The 18,491-nt window shown below is 44.4% G+C and overlaps 1 protein-coding gene across 6 annotated transcripts in view; it reads left to right on the forward strand.

Moving 5' to 3' along the window:
* The window catches only part of SH3KBP1 (SH3 domain containing kinase binding protein 1), a 184,315-nt gene that overhangs the window by 90,525 nt on the left and 75,299 nt on the right, over nt 1-18,491 (forward strand). For 4 of the 6 annotated variants that reach the window (XM_029079759.2, XM_039914149.1, XM_007670349.3 and 1 more), the window contains 3 exons: nt 6,830-6,959; nt 13,597-13,671; nt 17,178-17,380. In XM_029079759.2, the coding sequence (XP_028935592.1) occupies nt 6,830-6,959; nt 13,597-13,671; nt 17,178-17,380 (408 nt within the window). The remainder of the gene's footprint in view (nt 1-6,829; nt 6,960-13,596; nt 13,672-17,177; nt 17,381-18,491) is intronic. The other 2 variants (XM_039914150.1, XM_039914148.1) reach the window with 1 other exon arrangement.

Below are 18,491 nucleotides of genomic sequence, written 5' to 3' on the forward strand. Positions count from 1 at the left end.
CGTTGGATGAATAGAGTCTGATTATGGAGTCCGGGGAAGATTTGCAAAATTTCGTTCAGTTCTCTCCTGACATTTGCTTCATCGTCTATCTTTGCCAACGTTTGAATTGGACAAATGAGCTCTCTGGCTCCACCCATCCTAAGGCTGAGTGATGGTCATGTCTCCTCCGCCCACCCCCTTGCTGTCAGACAAGGGCTAGTTGCTTAACACTACTCCCGGGGACTTTCACAAGACTCGAAGGTGCGAGAGGAAGCCTAAGCAGTGATTGTGTTGTCTTTTCTCCGTGGCTCATCACCAAGCTGATTCCCGCGATTTCTGTTAGAGAAAGCTAAAAAATTTTTGGATGGTGGCGGGCGGCACATTCGGTTCCTGTTGTCACACGGCATCCTCTCCGGAATCTCAAGTATCAAGACGGCGGCAGATGCCGAGCAGTGAAAAAATGGTTGATGGGAAGAAGTCCCAAACGGCACTTGGAGGGGAACTGGAAGCCATCGGTGTCCCGCCCGGCAGTCTGTAATGCCGAGGTCCCGTGTGGCCCAGCTGAAATTCTCAGTGCACTTGGCTGAATGGATTAGCTTCCCCCACCCCCAGATTCCAGAATGGAATAATAATATATATCCACTCGGCCTCGTGAACATTTCTGGGCTCAGACTGTGGTGTGACAGCAGAAGAGACAGCTGGAGGGCAGTTCCAAAATGGCAGCCCTTTTTGTTTTCCCAGTAGGCAGCTGGCAGGGATGATATGTCAGGAGAACATCCCTGATGTGTTTCTAACTCCTGTCACTTCTTATCAGCTATATGGGGGAAGGGGAAAAGAGCCCTCAGGTAACTTTGAAGTATTCCAACGGAATGGATATGGCACATACGGTGGGGTTAGCACCAGGGGCATTTCTGCAGAAGTGCTTGCTTTTATTCTACCTGGTCATTTTTACACATCTTTGGTCAAGGAAAGGAAAAGAGGAATCCAAGCAGTAAGGTGTCTTTGTATTTACAGTTGGGCTAGTCACAGATTTTACTGGGCACCTGAATTACCAATGTGAGATACTGTAGTGAATAAAGCACTATCACATATCGGTTCCGCTGTCAAACAGTGATATTTATTGGGCATCTGCTGCTGGGTACGGGACTCTGAATCAAACGCTTGGCAGAATACAGTGACATTATTAAAAGGCATATGGTGTGGAAGGGTATCTCACTTTGGTTAAGGAACATCCTCCAGAGAGCTTTGTGTAGTTTATTGTTAAGTTTTTGAGAGGCAGCATGGCCTAGTGGAAAGAGCCCGGACCTGGGAGTCAGAGGACATGGGTCCTAATCCCAGTTTGTCGTTTGTCTGCTGTGTGACCTTGGTTGTGTCACTTCCCTTCTGTGTGCCTCAGTTCCCTCATCTGTTAAATGGGGACTAAGATGGGGAGCTCTATGTGGGACAGGGACTGTGTCCAACCCAGTCATCTTGTATTTACTCCAGCGCTTACTACAGTGCCCGGCACATCGTAAGTGCTTAACAAATACCACAGGTATCATGATTATTTCTATGTGTTTGTACATTCATAAAGATCCAGGTAAACACCCCCTCACCAAGAATTTGTCCGTCGACTGTTAAGTGCTCTTTACCCGCATACTGGTTTAGGAGATTTTTCTCTTAATCCGAGCTTCTTGGGCCCCGGACCATGGAGTTCAGATAACTTAGTGTTTTCCGATAAGAACAACCTCCATTAATCAATCTTTGGTGTTTATTAAGTGCTTAATTTTGCAGAGCACTGTACTAAGTGCTTGGGTGGCTACAGTGCAGTAGAATTGGCAGGCATGATTTCTGCCCAAAAGGAGCTCCCAGACTAGAGGGGGTGATAGACCTTAAAATAAATTATGGGTGGATGTTGTGTAAGTGTTGTGGGATAGGGGGGTGGGGTGAATATCAAGGGTTCAAGGGGTAGTAATAATGTTAATAATAATAATGTTGGTATTTGTTAAGCGCTTACTATGTGCCGAGCACTGTTCTAAGTGCTGGGGTAGACATTAGGGGAATCAGGTTGTCCAACGTGGGGCTCACAGTCTTAATCCCCATTTTACAGATGAGGGAACTGAGGCACAGAGAAGTTAAGTGACTTGCCCACAGTCACACAGCCGACAAGTGGCAGAGCTGGGATTCGAACTCATGAGCCCTGACTCCAAAGCCCGTGCTCTTTCCACTGAGCCACGCGGCTTCTCGTAGCATGGCTCAGTGCAAAGATCATGGGCTTGGGAGGTAGAGGTCATGGGTTCTAATCCAGGCTCTGCCGCTTGTCAGCTGTGTGACTTTGGGCAAGCCACTTAACTTCTCTGGGCCTTAGTTACCTCATCTGTAAAATGGGAATTAAGACTGTGAGCTCCATGTGGGACAACCTGATTACCTTGTATCCCCCACCAGCACTTAGAATAGTTCTTGGCACATAGTAAGCACTTAACAAATACCATTATTATTATGCAAATGCATAGGCAACACAGAAGGGAGAGTGAATAGAGGGAATGAGGGTCTAGTCGGGAAAGACCTGTTGAGGAGATGAGATTTTTAGGAGGGCTTTCAAAGTGGAGAGAGAGAGATGTTCTGTTGGTTATTAAGGAGAAGAGAGTTCAAGTCCAGAGGGAGGATGTGGGTAAATGGCCGGTGCCTTAATAGACAAAATTGAGGTCCAGTTGGTAGATTGGCACTAGTGGAGCCAAGTGCGTGGACTGGGTTGTGGAAAGGAACGAGCTGATTGAGTGCCTTAAAGCCAACCGTCAGGAGTTTCGGTTTGACATGGAGATGGATGGGCAGCTCTTGGAGGTTTTTGAGAAATGGAGGGATGTGGATGGAATGATTTTCTTGTAAGAACAGTGATGGTCAGTGGCTTGAAGTATTGTCTGGGGGAGGTAGAGAGAAGAGGTAGAGAGGTCAGCGAGGAAACTCATGCAGTAGTCAAGGTGAGCTAAAATAAAAATGCTTGGATCAGCGTCATTATTAATAATTAATTATGATTATTTTGGTATTTGTTAAATGCCCACTATGTGCCAGGCACTGTACTAAGCGCTGGGGTGGGTACAAGGAAATCGAGTTGGTCACAGTCCCTGTCCCAAGTGGGGCTCACGGTCTCAAACCCCTATTTTACAGATGAGGTACCTGGGGCCCAGAGAAGTGAAGCGAGTTGCCCAAGGTCACACAGAAGACAAGTGGCAGCGCTGGGATTAGAACCCATGACCTTCTGACTCCCAGGCCCGGGGTCTATCCATATGCCCTGCTCCTTGGTGGCAGTTTGGATGGTGAGGAAAGGGGCAGAGTGAGGACATCCTGACTTCTGTGTAACAGTTTCACTTTCTGACACACTCTAGATGTGATAGTAGGAAGACACAGCAATCTGTTTTCCTCCCATACTCCGTCCTCGCTGGAGGGGCAAGGAGCCGGACATTTGACTGAGTAAAACCAAAGAGTTCAAGCAGCTGGCAGAGCAACAGGGATTTTAGATCCTTTAAATTGAGCTCCGGTTTTCAGATCTGGGTAGCCATTGATTTGGGGATTTAGTCTTTCTCTTAGATGAATTGTTGAAGGGTTGGGGGTGGGGGGCGTTGGGATCAGCACCTGGGCTGCAGCCACCCTTGTTTCCGCCCCTCTGGGTAGGGAACGGAGGCGCACAGCAGAGCAGGTGGGCTTCCAGAGTGCCAGCCGGCGTTAGTGAGGCGTGTGTGGTGCTCAAAGGCTGGCTCTCGAGAACTGAGGCCACCCAGCTCGACGAGGACAGACAGCCTTGAAGTGGATTGGTGCGGGGAAATATAATGGCGCAGCCAGAAATCAGGCCAAGAATCTTTGGAGCCGGGCCATCTTTCAGAGTGGGTAGAGGGAAATGGATGGGATGTGCCAGAGGAGGAAGAGTGGGAAGCCAAAAACGGAGGGGACAGAATAATTGCAGTAATAACTGTGGCATTTGTTAAGCGTTGACCTTGTGCCGGGCAGCGTGGCTTAGTGGATAGAGCATGGGCTTGGGAGTCAGAAGGACCTGGCTTCTAATCCCCGCTCCGCCACTTATCTGCTGTGTGATCTCGGGCAAGTCGCTTCACTTCCTCTGTACCTGAAGTAAGTCATCTGTAAAATGGAGATTAAGACTGTGAACCCCATTGGGGACAGGGTGTGTCAAACCGGATTAGGTTGTATCTACCCAGTGCCTAGTATAGTGCCTGGCACATAGTAGGCACCTAACAAATATATATATATAAAACAGGAACTTTGCTGAGCACTAGGGAGGATACAAGCCCATCAGGTTGGGCACAGTCGCTGCCCCACAGCAAAGCAGCCCATGCAGGCTATGTCTTTACAGCCAAAAACCTTCACCAAGAGAGGTAAGGAAGAACTAGAGGTGATGGGGGAGGAAGATGGAGGGGATTTGGTGAAGGCGCAGCTCAGAGATGAGACTACGGCAGTGTCCAGAAAATGGTTTCCACAGGGAAAAAAAAGACGCTGAAGGAAAAGATGACTGGTGCCTCTTTTTTTTGTTTTCATTATAGTTTCTGAAGCATTTAATTCAGTGTTCTGCATACAGCAGACTTTCAAATAATATCATTTGAGAGGGGACAGAGAAGAAGGAGGTCAAGAACAGTGGCAAAAGTTCTTCCTAGAAATCAATCATTTTAGAATGAAATAGAGAACACAAGAGATTTTGAGCAGACAATCAATTGGTGGTATTTATTATTTATTTACTGGGTGTAGAGCACTATACTCAGTGGTTGGGAGAGAACAGTTCAGCAGAACTGATGGAAAAGTTCCCTGCCCACAAAGAGCATCTAGGCTCGAGGATAGAGAAATATAGAATAAATAATAATGGTATTTGTTAAGTACTTACTGTGTGCCGAGCACAGTGGGGGCTTTAAGCACTGGGTACTTTTTTGTTGGTTTGTTTTTGTGTTTTTGTTTTTAATGATAGCAGTTGAATGCTAGTAGATACAAGATAATAAGGTTGGACACAGTCTAAGTAGGAGGGATTAGGATAAAATTCCCATTTTACAGTAGAAGAAACAGAAGCACAGAGAAGTGAAGTGACTTCTCCAAGGTCACAAAGGAGATAATTGCCAGAGCTGGGATCAGAACTTAGGTCTTCTGACTCCCAGGGCTCTGGTCTTTAAACTTGGCCACGCTGCTTCTTACATTTTGTAAAGCTCGGCCTCCACTGAGCCCAGTGGAGTAATGTATGAGAAATACTTCATAAGATTTCTCCTGAACTTGACCCCACCAAGTCCTCTGGATTTTGAATTAACTACAAACACTCTTCCAAAATGACAGAATCCTGAGTCATAAAAGAACATACCTAGGACAAAGGGAGCAGGAGTCCAGATCTTTTTCTGCCTTCTTAGATACCCATATCTCTTGCATTGACTTGCTTAGTAACACTAAGTTCATTGGCTTTTTTGTTTTCTACTAAGTCGCTGTTTTTCAGGAAACTTCTAACCATATTTGAGTTTTTTGTAGCTTTGCTGTAATGGGTTTTTTCCTCACTCCTCACCTGGCTGTATTTTAGGCTCACTTTTTCTTTGTTCCCCCAAATATGGGGGGGTCTTGCTTCCCCAGAGTGGTGTAAGGTTCTTGTGGTAGCCTATTATTTGGGGGATGGTTGGAATGCCTTGTCTCATGTTGATTCAGAGTCCTCGTTTCCCTGCGGAGCAGAAAAATGCTATTCAGTCCGTGCACAGCATTGTACTAAGCACTTGGGAGATTACGCTACAACAGAATGAACACATTCCCTGTCCTTAATGAGCTTAGAGTTCTCAGTCCAAAAGTCCGTGAAATAGCAGAAAACTATGAATTAGACTGAAAAAGTATAGAATGGGAATTTTACCACTGAAAATCTTCAAATGACCTGGGTATTGTTCAAAATTTGAGGAAGAGGCGGAGTGCGTGCTGCTGTGTTCCACAGATACTTCATCATCTGAAGCCATCTCTCACCTGCCACATGTTTAAAGACGGACAGTGAGTGAAAATATTAACCTAAAATTTCAGCCACAGTGTATCAAATAGAATATGAAAATATTAATCTGCTAGTAATATGTTTATTCAGTTGCAGGTCATAGAGTCTTTTGGGGGGACTGTCGTTTCAATTTAAGATATCATTCCAGGGTGGGTAGGCTAGTAATATATCAGAGAAGATCATGTTTTATTTGTCAAGACTTAGGAGGTTATTTTCTTCTAAGCTTCATCTAGGCCCAGCTAGCAATCAATCAATCAGTGGTGTTTACTGAGCACTTACTCTTTGGAGAACACTGTACAGTAAAACAGTGTCCAGTGTACAAGAGTACAGTACAACAGAATTAGTAGACACAGTCCCTGCAGATTCCACTTCTTTCTGTGTTTTGCTGAAGAAGAGAATTTCCACTTTTTAAAATCTGAAAACATCAGTATGCCCAAATCTAAAGTGTGTCCATTAGTGAGAGCATTCTTCTGTATCAACTAGGGGTCACATCAGAAGAATGGAAGTTTGTTTCTGAATTTGCTCTTGTCCCCTCAGACCACCAAAGAAGGTGTCTCCCAGGGAATGTGAATTTGAAATAAACAAACCGACTGCCTTTTGACTATTTGCCGAGGTGGATATATAATTCACTATTATTATTGGCTTGAATACAATTTTTACTACTAGTTACTATTACTATTACTCTTATTTGAACTTTCCAGTTTGGTTTAAAATTGAGTCAATAATTGCAAAGAATTTTCCTGACAAGTATTTTTTTTGTGTGTGTGTGTCTAGCTCATCCTCTTTAGTGGAAGTAACCCTTAAAATTAAATGGATAGAGACATTCTTTTCCACTCTATTTTTGTTTCTCCTTTTGTTTCTTTGCAGGTGGAGGAAGGATGGTGGGAAGGTGTCCTGAACGGGAAGACTGGAATGTTTCCTTCCAACTTCATAAAGGAACTCTCTGGAGAGTCTGACGATCTTGGGATCACCCAGGAGGAGCAACTCATAAAGCCAAGTAAGCAAGCCGACAGTGTTAGGTTGGAAAGGAGTGGTCTGTCTTGGTTTCCTTTCACGGGCCAATGCCTCCCGATGCTCTCTGTTGATGTTACAAAGGGAGAAAGTCTAATGCGTTTCCTTCAACTTCGTGGCCTCTTATCCCTTTTACCCAATGTTTTATCTTCTTAAAAATGTAGCAGGATCAACGGGTAACATTAGAGGGTGTTGCCTTTAGCTTTCTCCTTGAAAGTATAACAGAACTGAACGTGTGGGTGTCTGCATCTGTGAGTGTGTGTTCACCTATCCAAATGCAGGCATAGGTAAAGGGAAAACATATAGATCCTTTTCCCCCCACACCTTGGAGACTGAATTTTTAACTCATATCATCACCGCGTTTCTTTCCACCCAGTATTTCTGCCTCTTTTGTGGAGTTTTCCTTTGCTTCCACAAGCCATGGTATTGTTGTAAACATGGTGGAAGACTGGCTGCTTGTGACATGGTGACGGAGGGCTGCTTGGGGAGAAAAATGTATCTTTTTGAGAAATGAGGAAACGGGCTCCTACCTGGTGCATACAATTAATGTGGGTTGATTTCTATTTGAGCAATGTTCAATTGTAAATGTTCTCGAGGTAGCAGCCTTTTAAAGAGACCTGCTTGTTACATTTTTTGGAAAAAAGGAATATTCTGGCCGCTTCAAAGTTGAACACCTCAGAACCTAAACAAGGTTTTTGTAAATAGCATAAGACACTGTAATGCTTTTTGGGAGAAAAGTGTCCTAAATAGACTCCTAGATTTTCAGGTGGGGACAGTTCTGTTACAGTAGATGCTTCAGTCCTAGCTTGGGAGAGGGGGAAAATACATAGAAAAATTTGTAATCCTTTTGGTCATTTATTTGAAGTAACATATGTCAATCTGGTGGCAAATGGCTTTTTGACAGTAATAGTGTAATCATTGCCCTTTTCCTTTTGGAAAATGACTCTAATGGAGTTTGTTATTTGGGGCCTATGAAGAAATTCCCAGCGACACATGGTTTTAATGATCTCCCTATTATCATGGTGTCCTCCTTAGACTAAAGGGCCCCAGGGGAGACTGACTGAGCCCATGTTCTGCCATCCTTGGGTGGAAACAGTGGTTAATGAGGGTTTTTATTTTCATCGTGTCCTGGGGTGACTTCTCTTCCCTCAAGGGTCAGATGAAAGAAATGATGGGCAGTAATGGGTGACAGACCACAGAGAGATCTTCACCTGATGGCCCAAATCGGTGTGGAACAGGAAGAGAAGACAAGGAGGGCCAATTGATGATGATGTGATTCTGCTCTTTAAACAACCCCTCAGAGAATGAGCACAACCAAACTGATCCACCGAACCTCATGGGAAGCCCTCTGCTCCCATCCCTCAGAAGACTCAATTTTGAGGGCTTTTTGTGTGGTTGGGGTTTTTTTAATGCTATTTTTGAAGCGCCTACTAAGTGTCAGACACTTTTCTGAGTGCTGGAATAGTAATTATCGTAATAGTGATGGTATTTATTAAGCACTTGCTATGCGTCAAGCACTGTTCTAAGTCCTGGGGTAGATATAAGCTTGTCAGGTTGGAGACAGTCCCTGTCCCCATCGGGGGCGCACAGTCTTAGTCCCCATTTTACAGATGAGATGTCTGTGGCACAGAGAAGTGAAGTGATTTGTCCAAGGTCATCTAACAGACAAATGGCAGAGCTGGGTTTAGAACCCACATCCTTCTGGCTCCCAGGCCAGTGCTCTCTCCACTAGACCACGCTGGGTTGGAAATAGTCCCTGCCCAACACGGGACTCTGAGTTTAAGTTTGAGGGAGAACAGAGAAACTGAGGGAGAGAGAGGTGAAGTGACTTGCCCAAGGTGACACAGCAGGCATGTGACAGAGGTTAGGATTAGAACCCGGTTTCTCTCCCAAGCACGTGCTCTTTCCACTAGGCCGTGCTGCTTTCCTTGAGTCCACTGAAGATGAATATTGGAAGCCATTAGGCTTTCTTCTGCACCTTTAAATCCCTAAATCCTTGCTCTGTGAAGATCTTCTCTGGGGTTGCAGTAAAATCATACCCCCATCCCCACTGCCCCTAGGGCATGAGCACCTGGAAACATTGCTTGATTCCATGGATCGATTTGCGCCCACGCAGAGCTGTGCTGCTACTTCCTGGGAGCTGCCAGCTGCTTTGCCTTGTGTCAGGTGAGGCTCCTGAGCTACAGTCTGGTTGTCCTTGGTCCGCTTCAGTGTTTGAGTTAACTGAAATTCCAAGAGCCGGGACTTAGTCTCAGATGTTTATATGTTTGCTGGGGGCAAAATCCTCTCAGCCCCACAGCTGCTGGACACCGTGTGAGGATCTGTGAAAGATCGTGCCTCTCTGTCCCCAAGAGACCAGCCGACTGCCTGCCTCCATTCCTGATGGATGGCAGCTGGGGAAAGAGGGGATCACGAGGAGATCATGAGGGCTTAGATTTTTGTGGGTTTTGCCAACATTCTGTCCCAAATTTCAAGGGATTCTGTGGGCATTAAAGTCAAAGGGGTAGTTCGCCAGGAAAAATCACTGAGAAGCGGAAAAAAGTAGGCAGGAAGTTGTGTGGGCCTCTCCTCTGGGGCTCCATGTCCAGCGCCTACAGGGACAATGACGTGTGGAATTCCATCCTCCAGGCAGCCATTTGTCTGGGAGCCCGTCTGCAGATGCAGGTAAACTCTGTATATCTGATCTGAAATGGATAGGGATAGCCTGTGGAAGGAACAATGTATCTCTTTTTGCATAAACCACCCTCGGAGATAGGTTTTTTACCAGCCCACAGATTAACTAGCCCTTACTTAATAATGCCTGGCACTAGTAAGTGCTTAACAAATACCGTCAGTATTATTACCTGTGTCCTATTAGTGATTCATTTGATGACTGTGGACTTTTTAAAAATGGTATTATGCACTTACTGTGGGCCAGGCAGTATACTAAGTGCTGGGGTAGATACAAGCTAAATAGGTTGGACACAATCCCTGTCCCACACGGGGCTCATAGTTTTAATCCCCATTATACAGATGAGGAAACTAAGGTGGAGCTGGGATTAGATACCAGGTCCTTCTGACTCCCAAGCCTGTGCTCTGTCCATTAGGCCTTGCTGCTTCTTGTGAGACTTCAAAAATCCCTAGAAGGACTTAAGAACCCCAACGAAATTGAGGTCTGAAGCTTTAAAGCATGATTTACTGTCCACAAAATATCTAACTTCTTTTAGACTGCACCTAATTTTCAGGAATCCCAGCCCGGCTAATCTGTGTTGATTTGTAAATTTGGTTTAAACAGTTTCCCATGCAGTTGGCCTCCAGATTATGGAGTTTGTCCCTCCTTTAAATCTGGCTTTTTCCCAGTTTGTTGAGGTCCCTCTTTGGCTGGTGGCCTCTTTGCAAGGATTTCTCTTTGCCTGGATTTTCATTCCTATGTGCTCTAAAGAGATTAACCAGATTGGGTTATAATATTGGTATTTAATAATTATGGTTCTATTAATGGTGCTCAAGTGTCTACTTAAGTGTTCAAGTGTTTTCCTGCTTCTAAGTATTTGTTAAGTGTTTACTTTGTGCCAGACCCTGTACAAAGAGCTGGGGTAGATACAAGATAATCAGGTTGGATGCAGTCCCTGTCCCGCCTAGGGCTCACAGTCTTAATTTGCATTTTATAGATGAGGGAACTCAGGCACACAGAAGTGGAGCGATTTACCCAAGGTCATGCAGCAGACAAGTAATAGAAGTGGGTTTAGAACCCAGGTCCTCTGACTCTCAGACCCGTGTTCTTTCCATTTGAGAAGGCGGAGGATTTTAAGGCAAATAGATAGAACTTATCCTAGAGCCGCATCTGCCCATTTGCCAGTGCAACTTCCTTCCCCGAGGAGTCCTCACTGATCATTTGAAACGTGGGACCTTAGGCACCAGTGGGGGTAATTTTGATTTGGGTTCAGAAAACATCTCTGGCATGTCTTACCATACCTTTTCCAAAGCTGTTACAGGATAAGGCTGATGCAAAGAGAGAAAAGCGAAAAGCTGGTTTATCTTAGGTATTCTGAGAGAGGTTCCCAGAACACATTTTTGGCAGGAGGAAATAGAGGTTGTCCTCATTTTAAGTCATTTTGCGATAATGGCAGAGGAAAAGGGGAGAGAATTTCAAGAGGTCAGGAGGGAGTGGAGTTGAATAGGCTGGGGACCTGGAGAGTTAACTGATCACCAGGTAGAATGTTTCCGTCATCGTCAGTGGTGTTTATTCAGCGCTTTCCGAGTGCAGAGCACTGCACTGAGTGCTTGGAAGAGCCTGTAAGGCCAAGTTGCTAGACTGGTTCCCTGCCCACAATGAGTTTACAGTCCTAGAGGACGATCTTACAGTCCTAGAGGACATTTTATTTTGGATGAAGTAAAAGTTTGGCTGCCCTTCAGGAAGACCTCTCTGATTCAGAGCAGGTATATCAGGGTAACTATTATTCATAAGAGTTTTGTAAGCGCTTCCTCTGTGCCAAGCACTGTACTAAGTGTTGGGGCAGGTACTAGGTAATCAGGTTGGACACGATCATCAATTCTGGATGGTTTTGGTCAAAAGAAAAATGAGAGGGTATTGGTCCTCGATTCAGGAGTCAATCTTCCATTTTGAACATGCTCCCTGTCAGAAAAATATTTGATTTACAGTATTTTGACTTAAGATGCCATTCCAGGAATTGATTGTATCATAAGTCCAGGGACTACATGAAAAGAATAAACAGTAAAAGTTTACTCCCGATTCTGTGGGGGCTACAAGGCCAGAAGGAAGTTTATAATTTTGTTTCTCCAGGAAGCCATGCTAGTACATCTGAAGTGACATTCTTTTGTTACTACACTTCCACTTGTACAGTCGTCTCTTGTGACAAGTATAAAATTACTTAAGCCTCTCATTTGTGCATGCTTTGCCTGTTAAAAATAAAAAAAAAACCACGTTTGGTGTCATGGTATCAGCGTTCTGCTTACGCAGTTCAAACATCCTCTCGTGGAGAATAATAATTTTCCCAGCCACAGCGTGAAACAGAAGTCAACTCTTCTCAGCCCAGGTGGCCCTTTAAATTAGCACATCTGCCTTGGCTTTGCAGGGTCATGTGACCCGACTCCAAGTCCTTCTTGAGTGCAGTATGGCCTTAAATATCATCTGTTCTAAATGGGTCACCGTATCTAAACAGAAGAGCAGTGAGAAATGCGAAATAGGAGCCAACCTGACTGTATCCGTTTCTTTTGAAAACCCTTAAGTGGCAGAGGCAGTACAGTTCTGATGAATGTGAAATAGAGGTGATGATAAAAATGAAGCCATTTGATGTTCCGCATCAGTGATATGTTCAAAGTGGGACGGATGATTTAGGAGCTCATTTTGCTTTTAACATCCCCTGTTCGCTTTCATTCTTCAGGTTTTTGGTGCTCTTTGACCTCTAGGTTCTGTCTGATCTTTATCCAACTACTCAGTCAACCCTTTAGATTAGTTCAAAAAGTCTATATGTCCACAAAAACGCTTTGCAGGTATCAAAATTTCCTCCAGACCTTTCCTGTCCTTCATGGTTCAGAGCATTAGAATCTTCCCAGTCATGCTTTCCATTGTTATTTTAAATTCTTATTTGCCCCGAAGCCTAATTTCCTTTTGGCCCAGTCTGACTTCTTTCAGATTTTTGTCCTCGTGCTGATTTGCAAGGCTTTTGGAGAAAAAAAGGTAGTTAAATTGGTTTTATGTGGTGGCGCCAAAGAAGCAAAGTTGTGCTCTTCCAAGGCACACCAATGAGCAGACTTCAAATACATGAGCTTGTGAGTCTTCCACTTGCATCTTCAGTTAGCTATTAAGGTCCAATATTTTATTTTTTTAGGCCTCTTTCCCCACCCACCATCCTTCCTCCTCCCTCTCTCCTCTTCTCCCCATCTTCCCTAGTTGGGATGACGGGAGGGTGGTAGGCTGAAGAAGGGAGGACATCACAGAATGACCTGCGTGTGCTGACCTTTTGACGGAGATCACGTTTGGTGCTGAGACCTCAGAGGATGATCTGTTTCTAGATGGACTCTTGTTTTCCTGAGGGATAGAGCCAGCAGTTGACTCTCACAGCTCTTGGCATGAATCAGGACTGCCAGCCTAGGTGTTACTAGAAAGGCAACTTGATGGGTTGGGCTAGATGTGCTCTGTTCAGTGTTACATATGGTCGAGACTCATTTTTATCCTCCATCTTTCAGAAAGTGAGATCCTGTTCCCAATATTTTCAGCAAGCCGTATAGAGGGAATACTTTTTGTTTGGACAAAGGGCATTTAATACAGTTTTTTTGGTAAATGATTTCATAGTCACGGGGTCAGAGGACAGGGGTGTGAGAACACACACTTGTATGCAATGCATTATTTAGAATACCTAGGTTTCCGACCTGAACACTGCCATGTTGTGTTGCTGACAGCATCTGCCTGCGATTAAAAAAAAATGAAAAAGGATCCAACATCGTCGACATTCACGTTCTGTATAACAGGCTCGATTCATTTTGCAAATAGATCTCTTCACGGTGCTGGTCATTGGAGGCGAATTGAGTTAAAGAGTCTCCCTCTCCCTTCTTTTGCCATCATTCGCTCTCCCTTTCCCCTTCTCTTGTTTCCTCCTCCCTTCTCTTCTCTCATTCCCTGTCAGGAAAGACTGCCTTTGAAGGGACAATTCTGTACAGGATGGCACCCGCAAAGATTGACAGCTACAGACGCTATAACAGTGAGTGAACTTAAACACCAAGAAGCAATTTGACCGATAAGATCCCGGTACTTGTGTGTATCTCTTTCACTGTGCCTTCCTCACCTGCTCACCGCTGCGCTGGGTGTGTGCTTGTGTTCATCTCTGAGCCAAGGTCATGACCAGTGTCATCTCTTTGGCATAGTAAGGACATTTGTTCCCTTCTGTCTCGCTCACTCTCTCACCCTCCTGTTCTGGACGCCTTTTTTGTGTGCGTGGCATGTGTGCATATATCGGGACCAGTGGAAGCATACTCATTCGGCTATGCTTTTGTACCCATACCTTCCTGCTGCAGGTGTGTTAGGTGATGCAAGAACCTTGATCCCATGACCTCAGAAGAGTGATGCTCTTTTATATAACATGGTTTGTTCAATGGTGTAAAATGCTATTTTGGGAGGGATGAAATAGCATAGGCCAAGAAGCGTTTGCCTATGTAACATTTGTTCTGTTTGAACAGACTGCTACATGATAGGAATCAATTAGGCTCTCGTTCCTCCGAAGAAAAATGTGGAGTGACGTCCTTCTGGTCACCCAGACGCCCTCTAATTGACAGCGGCCGGACATCCATTTTGTGATCGGTTTTAGCAAGTTTGGGGAGGAATCGATAAGTTTTCAATTTTCCTCTTCAACCGCTTTTACATATCTGTAAGAATTTAAATGCTAAAAACAAAAGATGTTGATCTGTGAAACCCCAGTTGAATGTAAAGGTCGGCGAAGTCCAGGAACCAATTTGGCGGATGCATTTCCAAAATAAGAAAGGACTTAATCGTATTTATTGAGTGGTGCCTATGTGCAGAGCACTGAACTAAATGCTTGGGAGAGTACAACAGAAGAGAGTTGACAGACACGCTCCCTGCCCACCACGAGCTTTCAGTCTAGAGGGGATCATAAAAATTAATAAGTATTTGGAGAACTGTTTTGAAAATGGTCTACACCACCCAGACACGATGAAATCAGAGCAGCTTCAGACCCAAGGATTCACGATTCCACCATCCCAAAATGATTCAATAGTTTTCCAAATGAAAACTCTTTCCAATTGCCCTTTTTTGAAAAGATTCCCTTTAGGTCAAATGCAGCAGCTTTGGTCTCACAAGCATCAGTTCTTATATAGAGCCATGCAAAAAAGCAACCAACTCCCAGTAACCAGATCTGAGCCAAACCAGATGCAAATATGAGATCAATCTTATTGAGAAAACGATTTGTGAGAATGAAGCCTGAGCTCCTTGCTGAGCTTCTCTGGAGTCCACGATGACCTGACACTGATTCTCCCTTTCAGATAAAGCGGGAATTTGACCTTCCCTGTAGCACTCTCCCAAATTCTCAGCAAAGCCAAGGGGGTTAGGAATAGTTTGTTATTTAAACAGTGTTATAAACCATTATTCATTCCTCGAATAGTAGTAATAATGTAGCATTTGTTAAGTAGTGATTTTGTGCCAAGCATTGTACCAAGCACAGGCGTTGATACATTATAAGCAGATTGGACACAGTCTCTGTCCCCTTCGGGATTCCCAGCCCAAAAGGGAGATTAAACTGGTACAGTATCCCATTTCACATTTAAGGCACTGAGAAATTAAGTGACTTGCTCAAGGTAATTTAGTGGGCAAGTGGCAGAGCTGGGATTAGAACCCAGGTCTTCTAATTCCCACTCAAACACTCAATCCCTTGGTATTTATTAAGTGCTTACTATGTGTAGAGCGCTGTAGTGAGCACTTGAGAGAGTACAGTACAACAGAATTAGCAAACACATTCTCTGCCTATAGTGCATTTACAGTGTAGAAGCTCATATTCTTTCCACTATAATAGGAAATGACACAGAAATTGTTCTGGAAATAGCAAATAGACGAATTCATAACTAACCACTTTTCTCCATGTTTGCAGGTTTATTTGGACTGTAAACCACAGAGGATGTATTTGTTGTAGAACACTGCTTACTCTTGTTCCGCTCTTCATTTTTGCTCTCATTTGGTGTTTCTTAATTTCTTAAGAATTTCTTAAGTATTTCTTAATACCAAATTCTGTATTATTTAGCATTTAAAAGCGATTGTGCTAAAAGCTTTTTTAATCTATTTGGACCACATTTAACAGTTTTCATCCGTTTCATGAGCAACTGTCGGTGTTTCTCCTGCTTTCAGTTTGCCTTGTTTGCTTTCATGCTTCCTCTGCAGCTTTAATTGCTTGGCTATCAGCCTTGTGAACTTGGAGGTTAATTGAGTTTTAGGAGCAGACAATCAGGGGTATTTATTAAATGCTGATTCCGAACAGAGCACTGTACCGAGCACTTGGGAGAGTTTGGTACGACAGGTTGGAAGACACGATGCCTGACCACAAGGAATTTAGAGATTGCAGTAGGATTTCTGATTATTTTTGGCTAGAGGAGTGAATCTGATTGCCTATCGATTCACTCAGCTGGGCATCTTCTGGAGTTTTAACCTGTCTTGAGGAAATGCCTCTGATCTGTCAATTAGTCAGTGGTATTTTACTGAACACTTACTGTGGGCAGAGCCCTGAAATAAGTGCTTAGGAGAGTACATTACAGTTGTCAGACCCGATATTGGCCCTGAAGGGGTTGAGAAGGCATGCTTAGTAGAAAAATTGGTGACGTGTCCAGTTCTGATTGAGTTCTGCCCCTCTGCAATTTTCACCAATGTGCTCCTCCTATTTGGGAATAAATGCTCGATAAAATTCCGAGCCGGGACACAGAATTTTCTCCTCAGGGAATTATCTTGGGCAGAGACGATGACTCTCATTGGGGTCATTTCACTCCCAAATCAGGCTGCTGAAGTAAATACGGTGGATGGGCAAAGATTCATAGGTTTTCTGATATTCAGCGTGGATAGAAACAAAGCATGTTAGAGGGGAATGGCATGGCTGCCCGTAGGCTTTCAGTCTGCCATGTATGGGGTGGGGTTGAGCTTTCAACTGAGGGAGGAGAATGTAAAGGAAGAAGAGACAGGTAGAGCTGGGCTCCTGGGGAAGTCCAGCCTCGAGGAGTAATTAACAGCTTCGTCTTCAGCAATGATGACCTAGCAGTGTCTGACTAATCCCAGTGTCAAGCTCGGGGAGCGCGTTTCTGGAGAAACAAGTTTGTGTGCCCTTATCCTGTGTGAAACTATCCAAAGACAGGCTTAATTCTCTAGCAGACATGATTTTGAGTAATTCCTTAATTGCAAATTAGTTGAAAGAGCTTTTAGGTTCCCAGTTTCCCTCCAAGAGATCTGACTTTCAACACTCATGGCAAAGCGCTTGACGTTAGTTGTTCCGATTTAGTGCCTCACGGGAGCGGTGCTGATGGGAGGTTGAAGGGATGTCGATGTCTGTGACACCTGAGCATTCTTCCTGTAGAAATTCTCTTCCTCCAAGAAGAGAGTTGTTCTTTAGAAAAAAAGGTAAAACATGAGGGGAAGCGACTGTGGGATCCAACTTCAGCTCTCAGCCTCTTATCTGCCATGGCCATGTCCAGGTTACTGATTTGCTCGTGTCTCCGGCAGGCCTGAGGGAAACCACGGGTTCGGAGAGTGACGGCGGGGATTCGAGCAGCACCAAATCGGAAGGCGCCAACGGAATGGTCACGACCGAAATCCAACCGAAAAAGATCAGGGGGGTCGGATTTGGCGACATTTTCAAAGACAAACCAATAAAGCTGAGGCCGAGGTCGATAGAAGTAGAAAATGAATTCCTGCCAGTGGAGAAGGTAGGTTTCAACTCTCATTTTCTACTTCTCTGCGCCGTGGAAACCGCAGGTCCACTTAGCGTGGAGCTCGGGTCTGAACCCTGACTGAGACATTCCACCTGAAACGTTTGTTCCTGCGGTAGCTGTTTCAGATGCTCCTTTTCATCCCCACTTGCATCTTCCTTCTGCCTCCTCTTCTACCTTACACAGCTTTTTCTCAGATTATGCCTCTCTTTTGGCCTAAAATTTGTGAAGCCTTGACTAGTATCTGTCGAATGAGAAGTAGCCCTCTATGTTTCCGTGGACTGCCACCCTTCTCCTTTCCCTAGTGCCTTCAGCAATTATGCCTACCTCCCTGTAGGCCTGATTTTCCAGTGTGTTTTTTTAATGGTACTCAGTGAGCACTTAGTATGGGTCAAACGCTGTTCTAAGCACTGGGGTAGGTACCCGTTAATTAGGTCAGATACCGTCCGTGATCCTCACGTGCTGACAGCCTAAGTAAAAGGGATGACTTGAAATAATTTCTGTCAAGAACATGATGATATTTTTAGGGCGGGCATGGGTGAATTCTCAGGGACTCTGGCTTCTAAAATTTGATTCCAGAAAGTAGAGGAGTGAGAGAAATTGAGTACATCTTTTCTAGCAGGTGGAGCTCAGTGAACTTGACTCAGACCGTTTTGGATGCTCCTGTCCATTGTTTTATTTCCGCAGTAGGAGGGAACTAATTCCATCCTTTTGATAAGTGCAGGATCAGCACATGGATTTGTTTTTGTGGCGGTTTGTGGGGGCAGATGGGGAATCTGGAAAACCCATATGTTAACAAAGAAATGAACGTGAGATTTTCCTGCAATATTTCAACCAAGTAAGATAATTAAAATCAAATTGTCTTCCTATAGCCATGATGACAGAACTGCTCCCCTGGCCTTTCATAATGATGCATGAGAACTCAATCTGAAAGTAAAACAATCTGGTCTGGCATATTGCCCTTCAAATGAGGCCAATAAGGAGAACGGAGAAAAATAAATTAATTTCCCTTTTTTTAGCTGTATTTTTAAAACTTTTGAAAGAAGAACCTCGTTTATTGAATTCCTGTGTCAAGTAGGCCTTATTACTTTCCTTTCTAAGCTGTTTT

Source organism: Ornithorhynchus anatinus, chromosome 15 (assembly GCF_004115215.2).
Source record: "Ornithorhynchus anatinus isolate Pmale09 chromosome 15, mOrnAna1.pri.v4, whole genome shotgun sequence".
Lineage (NCBI taxonomy): Eukaryota > Metazoa > Chordata > Mammalia > Monotremata > Ornithorhynchidae > Ornithorhynchus > Ornithorhynchus anatinus.